Genomic DNA, 21,204 nt, shown 5'->3' with positions numbered 1-21,204 from the left:
ATTGGAAAACTAGGAAAATTAAATCGTACAATGATGTCTTCATTTAGGATTTTAATGAGAGGCCTTTTTGATAACTTAATATTAATTTCAAATCCTTCTTTCCTCATAAGACTTCTTTTCTCTTCAAGATTCTAGAAACCAAGCTATAACCCTTAACCTTGGTCCAACTTTTGGTAGAGGTCTGCCAGTACGTGTTCCTTGGAGCGAATGTCCCACAGTGAACTCTCTAGCCCTTTACTATGTAAACTCTTTGTTCTTACTTATAGTGGCTGTCATCAGGCTAATGGTAATATTGTTGGAAGGCCATGAAAAGGATTTATTAAAATTATAGAACTCATTCTCTGGAATGAGGTTTATGTACAGCGTGAGACATACTTTTACATGTTATACTACCTTTTATCTAAACAACGTAGCAGATACACAAGAAAGAACACTGGTTGTGGAGTTCAGAGTTTAAAATTTTTACTTTAGTTCTTTCTCTTACTAATCCAGTCACCAGGGGAATTTTGATGCTTACTGTGCATCTTAACAATTGCATTTGACAAGTATTGGGTTAGTATAGATCATTGATAAAAACCTGACATTATTAGTAGATATCCAAAGACCAAAGCACTGGAAAGCTGAAGAGTGTGTAGAACGTTGGCTGCGTAACACAGGGAAGAAAACAGAGACAGAACGGTGAAGAGCAACGAGCTGTTTTCATGAGATCAGGAGACCCGGATTCCAAACGGGCTTTGCTGTTAATTTGTTTTTTGACCACAGACAAATCAATTCAAGTATTGGGGTCAAACCATGTTGCAGTGCAGCTAGTACATACTAAAGTAGTTACATGTAGTTAAAACACAGCGGATACGTAAATCATACATTTATTCACTGATCATTGAGAAACTTGTATTGTGCCTAATCTGTGATTGTTTCTTGTGATGAAAATGTTAAGTAGCTTATTTTTCCTTGTTAAAGAGAATGCACTGAGGAGATTTCTTTGATTACTTCAAACATAGCGCCCTATTGAAGCTGCTCGAGAAAAGGTCTAGGAGTGTGTTTGTGATAGCTGCAGAATTCCACTCATGAGCCCTGAGGTGTTAAAACGTATTACGTATGTGGAGTGTTCTAATCCAAGCAGTGGTAGCCCAGGTAGGGAACGTTGTCCTGTGCAAAACAGTTGGATGGGATGTTCTGTTAATGGCAGCCACATACACTTGGTCTTTGGGAAACATATAGTCCCATTTAATAATATGTGAGTAGTTCAGAATTTTGGGACTCCCAGGCCACTGAACTAAGTTTGAGCAGTCTGATAGCCAATCTTGAGTATTCTGAGAATGTTGGTATATACATGTGTGTGTTGCTGATTAATAGTCTGATACTTCGTCAGCTTGGAGAAGGGTTGATTTGTAGTTTGACTCTGCCGGGATTGGTGAAAAGACATGGGGTGGCTACAAAAAACAGATAAACCTGTTTGTTCTTGAATTGTAAGCTCAGCATCTGGAAGAGGCCATCTTCATGTGGGAGGATTGCATAATTTCTGTCTTATATAGAAGAACCTCAAAATTAATATCGAGTGCCATTTCTGGGTCCCCCTAACGATTTTCTTATAATTTCAACAGCTTATGGAAGTGACAGGAAAAAATCAGGATGAATGCATAGTGGCCCTTCATGACTGTAATGGAGATGTGAACAAAGCTATTAATATATTGCTGGAAGGGAATTCAGACACGGTAAGTATTATTAATAGATTTGCAGTGCTAAGATTTGTCTCCAATTCCATACTGCATTTTCAGCTTCACCTTATTTGGGGTAGCGTGGTGGGTGGTGGTGGAGGGGATTATGGCTGCAATTCCATATTTGTTTTAAGACCAGAAAGAACACGAACCTGAAATTATTGTTTTTGTTATATATGGTTTTTTCATGAAGTCATAGAATCTGAAGACTCAAAAGAGAACTTGGTCATCTGCTCCAGCCTTACATAGTTTCCAAAATTCTCCGGACATGTCGACATTTTTACCACCTGAAAAACTTCTCTTGGCTCCGCTGCTTTTTATTCTATTCATCTTTTATTTTATTTTATTTTTTTAAAGATTTTACTTTTCCTTTTTCTCCCCAAAGCCCCCCTGTACATAGTTGTATATTTTTTAGTTGTTGGTCCTTCTGATTGTGGCATGTGGGACACTGCCTCAGCATGGCTTGAGGGCCACCAAAGTGGAGTGTGTGAACTTAACCACTCTACCACGGGGCTGGCCCCAAACCTCAAATTTTATTTGTGTACTGTTAAAAGTTTTTACATGGTTTCTTTGGATAACTGAATAGGGAAAGTTGTATTCCTGAGATTTTAGGGCGTCATTTTGTGTAATTTTGTAGTCTTTGAGCTAATTGGTGTATTAACAGGTTGAAGGCTTACTACTGAGGTAGGTGGGGGTGGCAGAGAGTGGGAACTTGGGGAAATGGCATTTACTTTATTCTTAGATCAACATAGGAAAAGCCTCTTTGGTGGGACAGCATATAGTGTATGTCATTCAGCTAGTTGCTGTAATCTTTTGTGCTCTATATAGCAACAGGAGCTTAGCAAGTGGTTTGCTGTCTTTATCATCAGAAAGTAGAACTCTATGGAAAAGAATTAAAATGGTAGGGAGCAAGCATAGGTAATTAGGTTTGAAAGATACATGCACACACCCTTGGTATTTGTACACACTTTGAATGACAACTCTTATCTTTGATAGACTTCATGGGAGACTGTAGGAGGGAAGAAGAAGAATTTCGGAAAAGAAAGTTCAGAAAACAAAGAAAATAGAGAGAAGAGAAGTGAGAGAGAAGTGAATCGTGGACGTGGAAACAACAACCGGAAAGGAAGAGTTGGCAATCGTGGGAGAGAATGTAAGCACAGACCTTTATCCTCAACTTCGTATTATGAAAATTGTCATGCATACTGAAAAGCTGAAAGAGTGGTCCAACGAATGCCCGTAAATTCAGTTTCTCAATGCAGCATTTGTTATTATAGTTAACACTTAGTACTGAGCTACAACTACGCAGTTCCTTAGCATCCTAACTGATGCAGTTTCATATCAGCACCGACCTGGGCAGTTGTGCGTCTTAAGACTGCCTGCTGTTATGAATCAAGTGCATGTCTAATTTTAAGGGAGGTTTTTCATTTATTAACAGACGAAGCTGTTTATTCTTCCCCACTTACAGTGACTTACTGTACAGACGAGGGTTGGATCGAGAGGAAGGGTTGTTGAATAGAGAAGACTTGTGCAGTACTTTCCCTTTGACCCAGATTTTGGCATCATTCACCCAAAACAACACTCACTACCTGCTGTGCAGACATACCAAAGTAGATAAATTGTAAATGAATAAAATGGAAATATTTAACGTATCACCTTAGAGACTTCCGCTGGTTTATTTATTTATTCCACAGATATTTCTTGAGTACCTACCATGTAGCATGTACTCTTAGAGGCATACAGCAATGGATACAGTAGGTAGAAATCTTTGCCCTCCTAAAACTTAGCTTTTAATGGAGATAGAGTGAGATGTAACAATAAAAAAGAGAGTGTATTTCATATTAATATTATAATATTTTAATGGTGTTATGTAGAAATTATGCTATTGGGAAGAACAAAGGCAGAAAGATAGGGATTATAGGGAGAGGTTTGGCAAATTTAAATGGAGTGGCCAAGGAAGGCTTCACTGACGATTTGTGGGAGGAAAGCCCTGAAAGAGGTGAGGGGAGCAAGCTATGCCACTAATGCTCAGAAAATTTATGTATTATATAATTAATACCAACATAGGGATGAGGAGAAGAAAAGACTGTGTTGGCATCTTGTGGACAGCATCCTGGAAATACCTGTCTTGCACACTAATTTTTCCAGCAACTTCATATTTCCTTGGTATTGCTGTTCTGCTATTCTATACCTTTCCAGGCTTTGAGCCTAAGCAATGAGCACATTTTGGGGTGCCTTACATAGTTGCATAACAAGGGGGGTTTTCTGAAGCAAACTTACTTTAAGGGAGGGCAAATCTAAATAGAAGAAAGAAGTGGCATATCATTGTGATTTCTTCTCAGAATTTTCACCTATGAATTAAGCAAGATGTGCTGTCGTTCAGTTTTTGGGCCACTCTTACTTATTTTTTTTTCCCCGTTTTTCGAACCCTGTGGTTAAATTTTAGTCTTTAAAAAAAACCTTTTTGTCCTCGTCTCTAGTAGCTGTCTGGTATGATTATGTACAAGGGGTGCTCTTTTCTTTCTTAGTTAGAGGCGAAGAGAATGGAATCGATTGCAATCAAGGGGACAAGCCTTCAGACCGTGGCAAGCGAGCCCGTGGTAGAGGTAAGAGGGTAGGAGGAGGGAGTTGCCTGTGACCAGAAGGAGAGGTGGGCTGTTGCTATTCTGACCTTTGGCTAAGGTGTGGCATGGTGCTCTGAAAGAAGGGTCATCTTCTGAAATCTTCTGATTTGTTTACTGCTGCTTATGCATGCGGTGTTTGTGTTATGTAATTTTGAGGAAGCCTATTGGTTGTTTTCATATGAGCTGGGAAGGTCCTTTAAACGAATAATTTAAACTTGAAGCTCTGACCAAAATGTCATTATTAAATTCTCCTGTGTTGGACTGTAACAGCTGTGTTTTACCCAGGTGATACTGGTTTTAAAATTCAAATTATTTACCTATTGATTCCCCTCTGCCCTGTTTTCTGTTAGTAATCATTTCTTAACATTTATTAATTTGAGATATCATTAAACCACTTCAGGAATGTGGTTTCGCATTCTTAGAGTGGTGACCGAATTTTCTCAGAGTTATAAAATCAAGACACATGATGTAATGATGTGCAGGCCTTGTTTTGGTTCAGTGGAGAAGCTGCCTGAGTTGATGGACGTTTTGTTTGATCTGTTCTTCAATGCTCTTGTGGCTGTTCTCCAAACGAGCATTTCATTTGATCAGAAATACTAGTAAGTGTAGAAATAATGTAGGTAGTACATGTACGACTAACTCCCTTGGCTGTTCATTCACCCAACTATCATTTACTAAACTTCTATATGGACCAAACGTAAATGATTTCCAGAGATCAGAAGAGGGCAACATTGTGTACTAATTTGCCAGGCACAGTCAAAGATTGGAATTATCTAACAAATTTTAATTATAATTCCCTTTTCTAGACTTTTTTTTATTATGATCAGTTTCAAGCATAGACAAAAGTGGAGAGAACAAAGGGGAACCCCACGTCCCCTCACTCAACACCACTTAAGGATTTTAGCCATGTTTGCTTTCTTATGTCTATTTCCTTCCTTCCTTTCTTCTCTGCAGAAATATTTTAAAGTAGATTTTTTTGGTCGCTTCACCCCTAATTACTTTGGTAAGCACCTTTGAAAAATGTAGACACTTTCACCTGTAGCCATAATGCTATTTTCACACCTAAAAGTATCACAGTAAACTTTTATTATCTAATACTCAGTTCATACATAGATTTCCCTGATTATTTAAAAAATGTCTTGTTGTAGTTGATTTCTTTGAATCAAGATCCAGGCAAGATTTATACAGTACATATTTTGATTCTCTTTAATCTACAGTAGATATTCTCCACCTTGTTTTGTACCTCCTTTTTCTCCTTACCATCGATTTATTGTCAGAACCATGTCGTTTGTCCTATAGGATGCCACATTTCACATTCTGCATTTGTCTCTTTGTTCCTTGTGGTGCCATTTAGCTTATTGCTCTAGCCTCGTGTTTACTGTAAATGTAAGTTAGCCTAAAAGATGAGCTTCAGGCTCAGTTTTTTAGGTAAGCATGGGTAGTGTTGTGTGTTCTATATTGCATCGCATTAGAAGGAACTTTTATAAAGTCTTCCTTTTTATTTTTTAGTGACGTCTAGTAAGTGTAGAAATCAATGAGTTGTTCATTTTTGGTGAGTTTATTTATCAGTGGATTTTAGGTTGACTGCAATTCTTAACATAATCCTTACCTTGGTTTTTATAGTTCAGTTTTTAAAAGACTTCTCTCAGAATTCAAGAAGAGGACCGCAACATATGTCAATCCGCGTTGTGATTCTCTTTGTGCCGAGAGCAGTCTGCTTGGGGAGCGCTGGACTCTGCTTTGTCTCCAATGTCGAGGGCTGTAGCTAGTTCTGCCAGTACTTTTTTGGTGAAATGAGTTTCGTGATGTTTACCTGAGTCTTTAGAATTACCTGTTTATGGAGTGTTTTTCTTTCTGTGAGGTGGACGAAAATGGAACAAATAATAATAGCTAACATGTAATGTGCTTTATTGTGTAGTAGGCATTTTGCTCATAATGTACGTGTGTTTTCCTTTAATTCCTCAGTAAAACTTTCTGAAGATTGTTGTGTTGCTGTTATTCTCGTTTTACAGGTGAGAGAACTGAGTCTTGAGAGAGGCAGAGTACTCGCTCAGGGTCAGAGTTGGAACTAGTGCCGTCTTGTTCTGGAATCTGGTTCTTCAGGGAGACGGAGGGAGGGTCAGAGTGGGCAGTAGACTGGCTATCTGCCTGTTGCCTCCCTCTTTCCTCAAGGATTACAGACTTCTTTTGAACATTAGAGGTGGGGGTAAATAGGTTTTCTTTATGAAAAGATGAAGCACTTAACTAGTGGGAAGCCCTGAAGCCAAGTCCTCTTGAGACAGTGGAATAGCTTATGAGGGACTCTGGATTGAAAGGAGCTGAACTGAGTAAAATCTTAGTGATGACACTGGCTTGCATTAAAATCCCTAATTCATACATGTCTACTTTGAGGAAAGAATGTAAAGTGTGGGTATTGGACTCAGATTGACTTTTTGTACACACAGTTAGACTTAAAAAAAAATCAGTTTACCCTCCCCTACATAAACAAATTTTAGTGAGGTATAGTTTTTATATTGTAACAGCTATATTTAAATATATTTAAACAGGCTATTGGAGGGTAGTGATCTGTGTCTGGAGATTTCTTTGAATGGCTTAGTATCCCAAATCCAGCACAGGGCAAGAAGGAGGAAAACATTTATTCACTACCCAGTGTGCACAAAAACAATTACGTTGCTTAGTGAGTATTAGTCAAGTACAGTTTGATCGTAAGTGAGCAGTGATGCAGGACAGATGGTTTATGTCACTTTCATAATTAAAGGATAAATGTCCTTTGTTTTATGTAACATGTACCTTCCCAGAAGTTTGGTTGTCGGTCATTTAGTGTCTTAATTTACTCGCTTGTGGTTTGTTGAATTAGTCTTAAAACAGTTGATAGTTCTATCCCTTTCCAGTTACTTTTGGCTCGTTAGGTAGTATGTGTACTTTAAGGTCTCCATTCTATTCATTCTTCACTTTTTTTTTTTCCTGCTTTTTCTCCCCAAATCCCCCCAGTACATAGTTGTATATTTTAGTTGTGGGTCCTTCTAGTTGTGGCACGTTGGACACCACCTCAGCGTGGCCTGATGAGCGGTGCCATGTCCGCACCAGGATCTGAACTGGCGAAACCCTGGGCCACAGGAGTGGAGCGTGTGAACTTGACCACTCGGCCACGGGGCCGGCCCCTAATTTTGACCATATTTGTGGGCTCCTCTTGCTGACTTCACATTGGCTCTGTCTCAGAACACTAATCTGCGTTTGTGATTAAATTTGCTAAAATTTCAAGATGCTGTAAATTACAGTGTCACTTTTTTCTTCCTTAATTTTGCCTTATCTCTGTAGTATTGGCTTAAAAAATACTATGAAACAGCATGGATTTAATACTTTTTGGATAATTTATGTTAAGAATTCGGTGATCTCAGTATTACATAAAATCATACATATCATAATGAGGGAGTGTGTTTTCTAGCATGAAAACTATGACCTGTAGTAAATGAAGTCAAGTTAAATGCCTTTATATGCCTAGTTTTTCTATACTTTTCTCTGAATGTTTGCCCTAAGAATGTTTAGAGGAGCAAGAATCAGTATGATACTTGTAACAAATAATTTTCCTGTAATTCATTTACAGTTTGTGGAAAGGGATGTTGTGAGTTGTGTGTTTTTGTGAGAAAAGCAGCCTCTTTAGGGAGGAGAGGAGCAGTGGTGTTAGGCTGCCCTCGTGTCCTGCTCTTTGCTTTTTGGAAACAGCCTGGTAGTTGGTGTGAAAACCTTTGAAACTTTATAAATGTTGACCATTCAGTGGTACTTGGCCATCAAATAGTATTGTGACTTTTGTACAAAATGTGGAATTTAGCTGATACTTATTAAGTATCTACTGTATGACTGGACGTGCCCCTGAATGATACTGACTTAATCCTGAGTTTAGATTGAAGACCATGTTAAAAATCCATGAGATTTGGAGTATTCTGGGTAAAGTTCTTTGTTATATGCCGTGTAATAATTAGTGAAAAAACTAAGCATAATTCTGTGTTCCAGGACTTAAAACTGCTTACTACTGTGTATATTTAGGAACAAGTTTTTATAGAGAAAATCCCAAATTTAGCACTGTCACAGTAAAAATAGAAAGGTGGTAAGAAAGATTGATGGCATCTATACTCCTGTTTTTTTAGGCCTTAGACCTCAAAGTGCCCCCTTTGGGAGAGAAAGAACACGAACGGTAAGCAAGAGAATAGAATGACTTTATTGGCCACTAAATTTTGCTGTGCCCCTTGGGTCAGAGCACTCAACTGTATCAGACCAATATCGTTTGCCTAATTACTGCTCACCACCTGTTTTGGTTAGAAGATCAGTGCTGTGGAATTCCTTTGTGTTAAGGTTTTAGGACTACGTAAGATCTGGGAGAGGTTTTTCTTTCCCAGGGTTTTTGGTCCTTGAGGTGCTTCTCCTGGCTTTAATGGGCTTCCTAGAGAAATGGTCAGATCTTCATGAGTGAATTCCCCTCCTAAACTATTTACCCTTCAGTTTGGCCCTTTGAGTGTAAGGATCTAGTCACAGTACTTGGATTGGTTGCTTAGGGACATATTTAAAAATTAAAGACTGATTAAAGATTGACCCTTGTTACTAGTTGAACAGATTTCTTGTTATAAAAAACACACCTTAGAGGCCAGCCCTGTGGCTGAGTGGTTACGTTCATGTCCCTCGCTTCTGTGGCCCAGGGTTTTGCTAGTTCACATCCTGGGCACGGACCTAGCACCAGCCATCAGGCCACGCTGAGGCAGCGTTCCACATGCCTCAACTAGAAGGACCACCCTAAAAGATACAACTATATACTTGGGGGCTTTGGGGAGAAGAAGAAAAAATGAAAATAAAAAAATAAAATCTTAAAAAAACAAACACAATAAAACCCCACACACATCTTAGGGGACAGCCAGTGAGTTGGAGAACTTGGGTAGAGGTGGGAGTTAGGTTGGCTTGTGTTATTACCTTGATGTAGAGTGGATGTGTTTACTTTGGTTTTATTTAGGCAAATAAAACTGAAATAAATAAAACTGAGGCCAAGTAAAAAAGACCATTAAAGTTTTCTTAATCATAATTGTCACAGAGGAATTCTCCAAGGGATTGCTTTTTTACTTTTTCATGTTTTTTCTGGACTGCATGGTGATTGTTCATATAATTTTCCTGTTGGTAAATTTAACAATGAAGAAGAACAGAATGCAAACAATAAAAAATATGGTTCGGGGGCCAGCCCGGTTGTGTAGTTGTTAAGTTAGCATGCTCCACTTTGGCAGCCTGGGGTTCACGGGTTCGGGGGCACAGACCTACACAGTGCTCATCAAGCCATGCTGTGGCAGCATCCCACACACAAAATAGAGGAAAACTGGCACGGGAAAACGATCCCTTAGCTCAGGGCCAATCTTCCCTCACCCAAAAAAAAACACCAAAATCCAGTAAGCTAATATGACACCAGTGAAATAATTTTTAAAAAATACGGTCCATTTGAATGGTGTAGGTGAAAAAATAAGGACTTAATTTTCCTAGTCAAAATCTCTCAGAATAGCTTGATACAAAACCAGCTAGTGAGACCGAACTGTTGCCTCTTGTTCTTGGTGGGTTGTGTTACACAAGAGTGAGGAGGAGCCAGATTTACACTGAACCCTTTGGAAAATCATTCCTGTAGAGTGTATCTTTCATAAGATTTTTGAGTATTGGAATTGAAATTGAGGATTTGGTCAAGGATTTGAATTAAGGTCGAATGACTAGAACGTCAAGTGCGTATGTCTCCCAGCAGGGCCTTCGGGGCTTTGTAGTGAAAGAGGGGCTGCTGGCTTTTGGCAGCTCTACTGAGCTTTTCTAGGACCTTCCTGAAGCTTAGCTCCAGGGTTGTAAAGATCTGCAAGGAGTGGACCTGTGTTGATATCAGCCCCTTGAGTGATGATCACAGGGGAAGGAGCAACTAAAGTGTTCTTTCAACCATTATTCTGAAAAGCTGAGAGCAATTCACTGTTTCAGGGTGGATAGTGTATAGGTGGTATTTTTTTATTTTTATTAAGATTATGATAGTTAACAACCTTGTGAGATTACAGTTGTACATCATTATTAGTCATGTTGTAGGTACACCACTTCACCCCTAGTGCCCTCCCCCCACCCCCCTTTCCCCTGGTAACCGCCGATCAGTTCTCTTTGTCCATATGTTAACTATAGGTGGTATTTTTTGTAGACTACGTCAGTATATTTAAAGATTTTATTTATTTATTTTTAAAGATTTTATTTTTTTCCTTTTTCTCCCCAAAGCCCCCCGGTACATAGTTGTATATTCTTTGTTGTGGGTCCTTCCAGTTGCGGCATGTGGGACGCTCCCTCAGCGTGGTTTGATGAGCAGTGCCATGTCCACACCCAGGATTTGAACCAACGAAACGCTGGGCCACCTGCAGTGGAGCGCGCGAACTTAACCACTCGGCCACGGGGCCAGCCCCTACATCAGTGTATTTAAAAAATCATCTCTGGGCTTCTTGCCTTCAGATATTTTAGACTTGCAGACTTTGTATAATGTAGGCCTATATTTCCTATATCTTCTTCCATCCTTTGTTTGTATTTTGGGGTGTATATTTTTCCTAAAGTATATTATCTCATTAGTTTTTGGTCTTGGTATATTTAGGAGCTCCAAAATAATGTAAAATTTAGTATGGCTTATTTTTGTTGGCTGTTTTATTTCACTTTGTGTTGAATGTGCTTATGCAGAAAGAGATAGTAAAGTACTTTTCATACTTCATGGGATAGCACCATCTGATTTTCTGTGCTGTAGCAGAATGTGTTTATTTTTTAGCGTGACACTCATCTTGAAGGTTAGATTACATTAGACACTTATTTTTATGTTATCTAAATAAGTGAGAAGTTATAGTAAGTGACTCCTACTCTTTTAGTCCTATATATTTCTTTATCTTGCTTATTGGTGCATGGTTTGGTAGTGTGTGGGTACTGTTTCTGACTTCTCTTTTGTCAAGATTGAGTCAGATCCGTTAGTGAATAATACTTGAAGTTGCAGAGGAGTGGTTTCCTTCTGAATGGAGGAAAAATAATACTGTGAAAGAGGCAATAATAGTTTACTCCCTAACCTTTCCCTTTTACTTTAGCTTGTTTACCTCACTGTTTTGTATTTAGACACCCCAATTAGTTCCTCTGCTTTTAAAAGTAACGAATACGTGAATACGGTCTATATAGTATAATTGAAAAGGAATTATTGAGCACCTACTGTGTGCTAACATTCGAGCGTTTATTTTTGAATCTTCTACAGTGCCTTCTCGGGTCCTGGTACAAAAAGTATTTGACAAAATGCAGTGCTCTAAAATCAATTGCTGAAGAACTAGGTTGTTTTCTGTAATTGAATAGTGACATTATTATTGCACCTCTAAATATAAGAGTATAATCTATAAAAAAGCTTCGTGTTCATGAAATTGGGGTTACATATCAGTCTTAAATGCAACGACTAATGTTTAGGTACCTATTACTAAATTGTTGAAGATATTGCTGTGAATAAGACATGGTCCCTCACATACTGGGCGGGGAGGGAGGAGGGACAATCAAGTAAAAGCACCATTTAACTTTGGAAAGTGATTGGTGATGTGATCAGCTGTCAGTAGGGTCTCCTTTAGATTGAATGGCCTGGGGGGAGGTCTCTGAGGAGGTGGGTTTAAGCTGAGGAGGAGGAAAGCCATGTGAAAATCTGAGTACAAGCCGAGTAGAAGGAACAGCTAGTGTAAATATGGAAAACAACTTGAGTTTTTCACAGAATGAAAACAACTTAGTGGAGAATAAAATATACACAGATGTGCCTAGGGTGCAGTTTTAACATTTTACTTCGACATAAAAAATGCAATAGACTTTTGCATTATATTCACCCAGATTCCCCAAATTTTAATAGTTTACTACATTTACTTTATCATTTTCTCTCTGTATGTACATATTATTGTTTTTTTCTGAAATCTTTGAGTATAAATTCCAGACCTAATGCCATTTTACTCCTTATAAAAATAGTTTCTTACAGAACTACCGTAATATGATAAAATTGGGAAATTACTATGGTTGCAATCTACAGGCTGTATTCAAAATTTTCCAATAATGGTCTTGATAGCAAAAAAGAAAATATTCTGGTCCAGTATCCAGTCCAGGGTCACACCTCGTATTTAGTTCCAATGTCTCTTTAATCACCTTCAATCTAGAACAGTTCATCAATCTAGAATAGCCCTTTTTTGTGTTTCATGGCCTTGAAACATTGGAAGCATATGGGCTATTTTATGGAATGTCTTTCATATCAATCTGAGAAGTTTCCTCCAGATTAGATTTGTGGTATCTCTTTTTGGCAGGAATACCACAAAGTGATGATAACTATGCTTCTGGACTCATTGTATTAGAGGGTACGTGGCACAGGTTTGTCCCATCACTAGTGGTATTAGCTTTGATTACTTCCTTGAGGAAGGCGGTTTCTGCCAAGGTTCTCCTTTGTAAAGTTACTACCCCTCCTTCATAAATAATAAACATTTTGGGGGGAGAGTACTCTGAGACTACATGTAGATATCCTTTTTTTTGGAGTAAGATTAGCCCTGAGCTAACATCTGCTGCCAATCCTCCTCTTTTTGCTGAGGAAGACTGGCCCTGAGCTAACATCCGTGCCCATCTTCCTCTACTTTATATGTGGGACGGCCACCACAGCATGGCTTGACAAGCGGTGCGTAGGTCTGCATCTGGCATCTGACCTGGTGAACCCTGGGCCGCCGAAGCAGAACGTGCGAACTTAACCGCTGCGCCCCCCAGCCGGCCCCTAGATATCCTTTTCTTCCATCAGACTTTTTTTTTTCTGAGGAAGATTAACCGTGAGCTAACATCTGCCACCAATCCTCCTCTTTTTGCTAAGGAAGACTGGCCCTGAGCTAACATCCATACCCATCTTCCTCTACTTTATATGTGGGATGCTTGCCACAGCGTGGGTTGACAAGCGGTGCCCTGTCCACACCCAAGATCCAAACTGGTGAACCCCGGGCCACCGAAGTGGAATGTGCGAACTTAACCGCTGCACCAGCGGGCTGGCCCCTATGATCATCTTCTGAAACACTGGACTCAGTTTTCTCTGTTAAAAGACACCAGGTTTTTGTTCTCAGTTGTTAGATGAAGATAACTCTCCCAGATAACAATGTAGGGAAATGGTATATACATAGAAAACAGTGTTACTGGTAGTGTTACTAGCCAGGTGACTAGGAAAGAACAATTTTATCTTGCTAAAATTTACAGGCCAGATGGGGTTAGAGTCTTTTGTTTTTGTTTTTTTAATTAAGGTTATGAAAGTTAACATCCTTGTGAAATTACAGTTGTACGTCATTATTAGTCATGTTGTAGGTACACCACTTCACCCCTAGTGCCCACCCCCCAACCCCCTTTCCCCTGGCAACCACCGATCAGTTCTCTTTGTCTATATGTTAACTACCACCTATGAGTGGTGTCATACAGAGTTCGTCTTTCTCTGGCTTATTTCACTCAACATAATACCCTCAAGGTCTATCCATGTTGTTGTGAATGGGACGACTTTGTCCTTTTTTATGGCTGAGTAGTATTCCATTGTATATATATATACACCACATCTTCTTTATCCAGTCATCAGTTGCTGGGCACTTAGGTTGGTTCCATGACTTGGCTATCGTGAATAATGCTGCGATGAACATAGGGGTGCATGGGACTTTTGGAATTGCTGATTTCAGGTTCTTAGGATAGATACCCAATAGTGGGATCGCTGGGTCATAAGGTATTTCTATTCTTAACTTTTTGAGGAATCTCCATACTGTTTTCCATAGTGGCTGCACCAGTTTGCATTCCCACCAACAGTGTGTGAGGGTTCCCTTTTCTCCACAGCCTCTCCAACATTTGTCACTCTTGGTTTTGGATATTTTTGTCATTCTAATAGGTGTAAGGTGATATCCTAGTGTAGTTTTGATTTGCATTTCCTTGATGATTAGTGATGATGAGCATCTTTTCATGTGTCTATTGGCCATCTGTATATCTTCTTTGGAGAAATGTCTGTTCATGTCCCCTGCCCATTTTGTAATTGGGTTGTTTGATTTTTTATTGTTGAATTGTGTGAGTTCTTTGTATATTATGGAGATTAACTCTTTGTTGGATAAATAACTTGTGAATATTTTTTCCCAATTAGTGGGCTGTTTTTTTGTTTCCATCCTGTTTTCCCTTGCATGAAGAAGCTCTTTAGTCTGATGAAGTCCCATTTGTTTATTCTTTCTGTTGTTTCCCTCATGTGAGGGGTTATGGTGTCCAAAAAGATTCTTTTGAAGCTGATGTCAAAGAGTGTACTGCCGATATTCTCTTCTAGAAGACTTATTGTTTCATGTCTAATCTTTAGGTCTTTGATCCATTTTGAGTTTATTTTAGTAAATGGTGAAAAAGAATGGTTGATTTTCATTCTTTTCCATGTGGCTGTCCAGTTTTCCCAGCACCATTTGTTGAAGAGACTTTCTTTCCTCCATTGTAGGCCCTCAGCTCCTTTGTCAAAGATTAGCTGTCCATAGATGTGTGGTTGGGGTTAGAGTTTTAAAAACCTGCTTAAGGTGTCTGGCTTATTTGTGGTTAACACTTGGATGCAGCTATTGTTCTCTTGAGACAGAGATACAGTAATTGATACTGACTTTTCCCAGGGGACTTACAGGATTTTTTTGAATTTTTGGCTGTAGGATATGTATTTCTTTTATAAATTCCTTTCTCTCTTCTCTTTCATGCACATCTTGCTTTCCAGCTCAAGTATTGTAGACATTGTTTAGTGATTTCTTAGCAGAATCCCTTTTTAAAATTTTGCCGCTGTTTTATTAATATATAACTGCTGTTAGTGCCATTTGTTACACATATACCTTTGAAATGAGTCTCTTGTTATAGTAGGTGCATGTGAGCCCACTTATCTAGAGCAGTTGTGTTTTTTCTTTTCCTTTCTTCTTTGGTAATAGTGTTCATTATAGCAAAAAGAAAAATTCTTGAGGTATAATTCGTGTACCATGTATTTAAATTGTACAATTCAGTGGGTTTTAGTATATTCATAGAGTTATGAAACTATCATCATAAACAGTTTTAGAACATTTTCAGACCTCCAAAAGAAACCATGTACACTTTAACTGTCAATTCCCAATTCTTCTATCTGCCTCACCCCCTGCCCCAGCAGTAAACCACCAGTAATTTACTTCCTGTCTCTCTAGATGTGCCTGTTCTGGACATATCAAGTAAATAGAATCATTAAATACATGGTCTTTTGTGACTGGCTTCTTTTACCTGGCATAACTTCTTTTTTTTTTGGTGAGGAGATTGTCCCTGAGCTAAGATCTATGCCAATCTTCCTTTATTTTATATGTGGGACGCCACCACAGCATGGCATGATGAGTGGGGTGTAGGTCAGTGCCCAGGATCCAAACCCATGAACCCCAAGCTACCAAAGTGGAGTGTGTAAACTTAACCACTATGCCACTGGGCCCACCCTACCTAGCATAATGTTTTAAAGGTTCATCAACATTGTAGCATGTGCCAGCACCTCACTCTTTTTTATGATCAAATAATATTCCATTGTGTGGATATACCACAAGCTTTTGTTTTTTTTGGGGGGAACACTTAAGTGTTTTATGTCCTAAGAATTGATTTTCTTGTATGATAGCTTCCTTTCTTTTTTTTTTTTTTTTAAACTTTAAACTATCTTATTCCTAAATTTTGGATTGTATTCTTGCTGAAACCTGTATATTGAAAGCTTTCTTCCTAGAGCTAGTTTTTCTTTTACCTGAGTTTCTGACCTTCTTATAGGCTGTGGTAATAGCTGTGTGTGAAGACTTACCTTTGCCTTTTGACAGTTTTATAAAAGACGATAGCCATTAATATGTGTTCTTAGGATTCTTCCACTTTTTAGAACCTTTCCCTCTATTCTCCCATCTCCAGGAATACAGTAAATTTTTGTCAATACCATATTTTTAATAGTTTAACCTGAACTGTTGGATAAGTTAACTCTACAAGATTAATAAACATTCTAATTATATTAGCATGTCTAATATAGCACCTGGCAACCACCTTTCTCTGAATTTGACTACTCTTATGTACCTCGCATAAGTGGAATCATAAAATTATTTGTCCTTTTGTGACTGGCCTGTGTCACTTAGCACAATGTCTACAAGGTTCAGCTGTGTTGTAGCATGTGTCAGAATTTTTTTTAAGGCTGAATAATATTCTGTTGTGTGTGTACCACATTTTGCTCTTCTATTCATGCATTGATGGACACTTGGGTTTCTTCTACCTTTTGGCTGTTGTGAATTAGGTTGCTACGAACATGGTTGTACAAATATCTTGTTAAGATCCTGCTTTCAGATTCTCTTGGGTATCTATGCAGAAGTAGAATTGCAGGATCATATGGTTATTCTATTTTTAATATTTTGGGGGAACTATCGTACTGTTTTCCACAGTGGCTTCAGTGTTCTACATTCCCACCAAGCAGTGCACAAGGGTTTGAATTTCTCTACATACTTGCCAACGCTTCTTTTCTTTTTTTTTTTTGATAGTAGTCATTGAAATGAGAGTCAGGTTTCTCTAATGATTAGTGATGTTGAGAATCTTTTCATGTGCTTATTGACCATTTGTATATTTTCTTTGGAGAAATGTCTACTTACGTTCTTTGCCTATTTTTGAATCGGGTTGTTTTGTTGTTGTTGAGTTGTAAGAAGTTCTTAATATAGTCTTGATATTACTCCATTATCAAATGTATGATGTGCACATATTCTATGTGTTGCCTTTTTACTCTGTTAACAGTGTCTTTTGATGCACCAATCTAATTTTTGTTTTTTTCCTTTCTTCCCTGTGCCTTTAGTATCATATCCAAGAAATCATTACCAAATTCAATGTTGTGAAACTTTGCTCTGTTTTCTTCTGAGTTGTATAGTTTTAGCTTTTGCATTTAGGTCTTTAATCCAAAGTTTAGGATTTTTATTAAGAAAAACTGGAGAGTTGCTGGATAAAACTCTCTCTTCTTGCTTGCTTGCTGCCATTTTGGTTATTGGTTAGAGTCCTAGTATTAAAAATGGTATTTACTGCTACCTTTGGCTTCCTTAGCAGTTTCCTCTTTCTGGTTCTCATTTCATTTTATAGTAGAGGCTTATAGTGTCATGGTGTTTACACTAGCTGATTTTAAAAGACCTAGAATATTTTTTAATATAACCTGCCCCTATGTTAAGCTGTCACATATCACACATGTTATACAAGCAGAATCAAATTCTTTTCTAGTCTTCTAGGTATTGAAATCGGTAACTGTGCGTATAGTTGTGTCAGTAGAGAACAGCAGATAGGGTGCACTGGATGGGAATATTGGTGCTATTAGGAACAATGACAGTATTGTTTGGATGGGTGTGTATAGGATGAAATTGGTAGAATTATGACTGTGTAGGACATAAGTATTATTAACACTACAATTTTTTTAAAAGGATTTGGACGTGGCAGAGGGAGAGGGGCAGGAAGATTCTCAAGCCAAAGCATGGGGTAAGTCTTAGCCATCCTGTTTTTATAGTCATTGCCATCTCTAGTTGTTGCTCTAAGGTTTCCCTTCCTTTGTCCTGTACCCCATTTATTTATCCTGGTGAGTCAGATGTTTTCTATATTGAAAAAGAGAAAATAATGAAAAAGTGAAATAGTACAAGTAAAATTGTATTGCAGTAGGCTTTAGAGCAGAGTTTCTAGCCTTGGCTCTATTGACATTTTGGACTGGATCATAGTTTGTTGAAGTAGTGGGTTGTACTTTACTTTGTAGGATATTTAGCAACATCCCTAGCCTCTCCCTAGTAGATGCCAGTAGCACCCCTCCTCAAGTTGTGACAATCAAAAATGTCTCGAAACATTGCTAAATGTTCCCTGGAGGGTGGTGCACAATCACCCCTAGCTGAAAACTACTTCATAAGAGTAATGTTGGTAAATCCAGCAATTGTCTTTGAATGGTAAGTAAATGCAGTGTTTATTTATGTAATAGTGGTAGTTTTTTTCCTGGATTGTAATAGTGAAGGGTGAGCATACTGTTACTAAATTGGTGGCATAATCAGTTGTTTATTCATAATTTCTGGTGGTTCTTTGACTTTTTGCTGCTTCTAAAACATTAGCTCCCCCGGATGTTTAGAAAAAGTGAAGTGTCTTATAGAAGCCATATGTGGATGACAGTCAGGAAGGGAAGGGAATTGGTTCCAGGACCAGCCTGTTGTCTCTCCACAGCTTCAGGGCAGTGTGATTGGGGTCACTGCATTCACGTGGTACCTCCTGCCATCTCTGTTTTCTGCCCGAACTCCCTGTGGACAAAGGTCCCTGTAGATGGATGAAAACATGGAGCAAACTAGCCGAAATACTTGATCATATTTTCCCAGCCCAGTAACTTTAAACTGTTTTGTGGATTTTCCTGTTGACTTAAAAAAAATTTTTTTGTGTGATTTTTTTTTTTTTTGGCAATGATACCCAATAAAGCTGGGGGAAAAAATTCTGTTTTGAAAATTTTAGAGATGGTATTTAATTCGACCCTAGTTAGTTAGACCTCTGAATCCTGGGTGTTTAGGATTTTAATGAAAATAGAGGCACTGAATAAAATAGTTTCTTTTTTTTCATATCCATTGTTTCTATATGAAAAGGATCAGATATATCTGTTGTAAATGGTTCAAAGCCAAGCCTGGATTCTGACTTGGGAGGAAAAAGACTTGTTGCTTGTTTAAGTCTGGGCTTAGTTTTCAGGGGGCTTTCCATTGGAGCCCTTACTCTGCCTAGAACGATTATAGGTCTGCACACCTGCTTTAGGATGCAGAGGACAGCAATGCAGGGAAATAGGGGAAATACAAGAGCATATGGAAGGTCCCTAGGCAACCTCTGCATTGCAAAAGATCTGCATCCTGATGGCCAGAAAAATTAGCTGTAATTAAATAGGAGAAGGAGGGTGAAGTTTCTTATGGTGGCTCTTAGCAGGGACAGAGTTTGTTTTGGGGAGATTGATGTACAGGCATGCGCCGCATGATGACGTTTCTGTCAAAGACTGACCACATGTACGACAGTGGTCCCATAAGATCAGTGCCATAGAGCCTAGGTGTGTGGTAGGTTATACCATCTAGATATGCATAAGAACACGCTATGATGTTCACACAAGGATGAATCACCTAAGGTTGCATTTCTCAGAACTTATCCTGTTATTAAGTGACCCATAACTGTACAGTTAAATTTGTGACTTTGGCGACTGCTTCATTTACCTTTATTCTTTCTTTATTTCAAACCCTAGGACATTTAATCCTGCAGACTATTCAGATTCCCCGTCTATAGATGAGTGTGGGACAAAAGCAGTAGCTTGGGAAGCTGCTCAGAATGGTGCAGATGAGGGAACTGGTAAGTGTCTCTTCTTGTCGGAGGTGTGTTTTAAATGTTTGGGCTCTTAACACGTGAAGATGAAATCAAAATGTGCTGATAGAGAAGACTGGAAAACAGGCTGCTGTCCTACTTCTGAGACTGCTCTTAGCTGGTTCTTACCTCCAAAGTCTCAAACTCATAAACCTCGTTGATGATAAGGTATTTGATTTTTCCCTTCTGCACTCTGAGGAAGAGGCTGTGATCAATCTGTGTAAGTCAGTACAAACCCACACTCCAGTCTCAGTGCGTCAGGGATATATAGAATTTCTTAGGGGAAGACTTGTTACTGAAAGTACTTACCATTCCTAATGGTGGACCCTAAAATTTGTCCAAAGTGGTAGATGATACATGGGTTTGAGGCAGCAGTTGCATTTGCAGATTTTTCTGTATCCTTCTGTTTTTGGATTATTTCTTTTCTGAAATTCATAGGTAAATATTTGTTAATTGGCATGTTTATTTAATAGAGCCCTCCTGAGGATTTGTTCATGATAATATATATTAACTATTATGATTATATTTTGACACTTCATAAATTATAACCCAAAATATAAAAGTATAGCTCAATAAATTATCTCAAAGCAAACATCCATGTAACAGCAACCCTGGTCAAAAGCTAAGACCATACTACCGTCACAGAAGCACAATTAACGAACTAGAAGTCAAAGATACTGTAGAGAGGATCAACAAAAGTTATAACTGGTAACTTGAAAAGACTAGTAAAATTGATCAGCTTAATTGTGAGAATGATCAAGGGAAGGAGAAAGAAGCGTACATAATTGGTTACAGGAATGAAAAAGGGGATATTTATATTAATTATAATATATAATTAATTATAATTATAAATATAGATATTAAAAGATCATAAGAAGGTGCTGGCCCCATGGCTGAGTGGTTGAGTTTGGGCACTCTGCTTTGGTGGCCCAGCGTTTCACCGGTTTGAATCCTGGCTGTGGACATGGCACCACTTGTCAGACCATGCTAAAGAGGCATCCCACATGCCACATGTAGAAGGACCCACAACTAAAAATATACAACTATGTATTGGGGGGCTTTGGGGAGAAAAAGGAAAAATAAAATCTTAAAAAAAAATCCTCTCGGATGCAGTTAATATGAGTGTAAATTAGTACAAATTAAAAAAAAAGATCATAAGATACTTTAGGTCAATAAATTTTGTGCTAACATTTGAAATTATAGATTAATCTCACTCTTCAACACAGATGTAAAAATCTTAAGCCAAAATATTGGAAAACAATTCAGTAAGGCAGACAAAGGATAATACATCCTGGTCATGTTAAATTTATACTTGGTATTAAAGTTTGTTTAACATTTAAAAATCAATCAACTCCTAGTTGTGTATCTAAGAGAATGGAAGATAGAGGTTCACATAAAATCTTGTACACGAATGTTCATAGAAGTATAATTCATAATAACCAAAAATTGGAAACAAACCGTAT

The 21,204-nt window shown here is 38.3% G+C and overlaps 1 protein-coding gene across 8 annotated transcripts in view; it reads left to right on the top strand.

Annotated features, from left to right (window-relative positions):
- UBAP2 (ubiquitin associated protein 2) overlaps positions 1-21,204 on the top strand; it is a 120,044-nt gene that overhangs the window by 59,975 nt on the left and 38,865 nt on the right. For 4 of the 8 annotated variants that reach the window (XM_023627472.2, XM_070248764.1, XM_070248763.1 and 1 more), the window contains 5 exons: positions 1,605-1,715; positions 2,715-2,868; positions 4,244-4,321; positions 17,809-17,863; positions 19,626-19,729. In XM_023627472.2, the coding sequence (XP_023483240.2) occupies positions 1,605-1,715; positions 2,715-2,868; positions 4,244-4,321; positions 17,809-17,863; positions 19,626-19,729 (502 nt within the window). Of the gene's footprint in view, positions 1-1,604; positions 1,716-2,714; positions 2,869-4,243; positions 4,322-8,484; positions 8,532-17,808; positions 17,864-19,625; positions 19,730-21,204 lie in introns of those variants that run through there. The other 4 variants (XM_070248765.1, XM_070248767.1, XM_070248766.1 and 1 more) reach the window with 2 other exon arrangements.

The sequence above is a fragment of the Equus caballus genome, chromosome 23 (assembly GCF_041296265.1).
Source record: "Equus caballus isolate H_3958 breed thoroughbred chromosome 23, TB-T2T, whole genome shotgun sequence".
NCBI classification, from domain to species: domain Eukaryota; kingdom Metazoa; phylum Chordata; class Mammalia; order Perissodactyla; family Equidae; genus Equus; species Equus caballus.
This window is presented reverse-complemented; position numbering and strand designations above follow the sequence as displayed.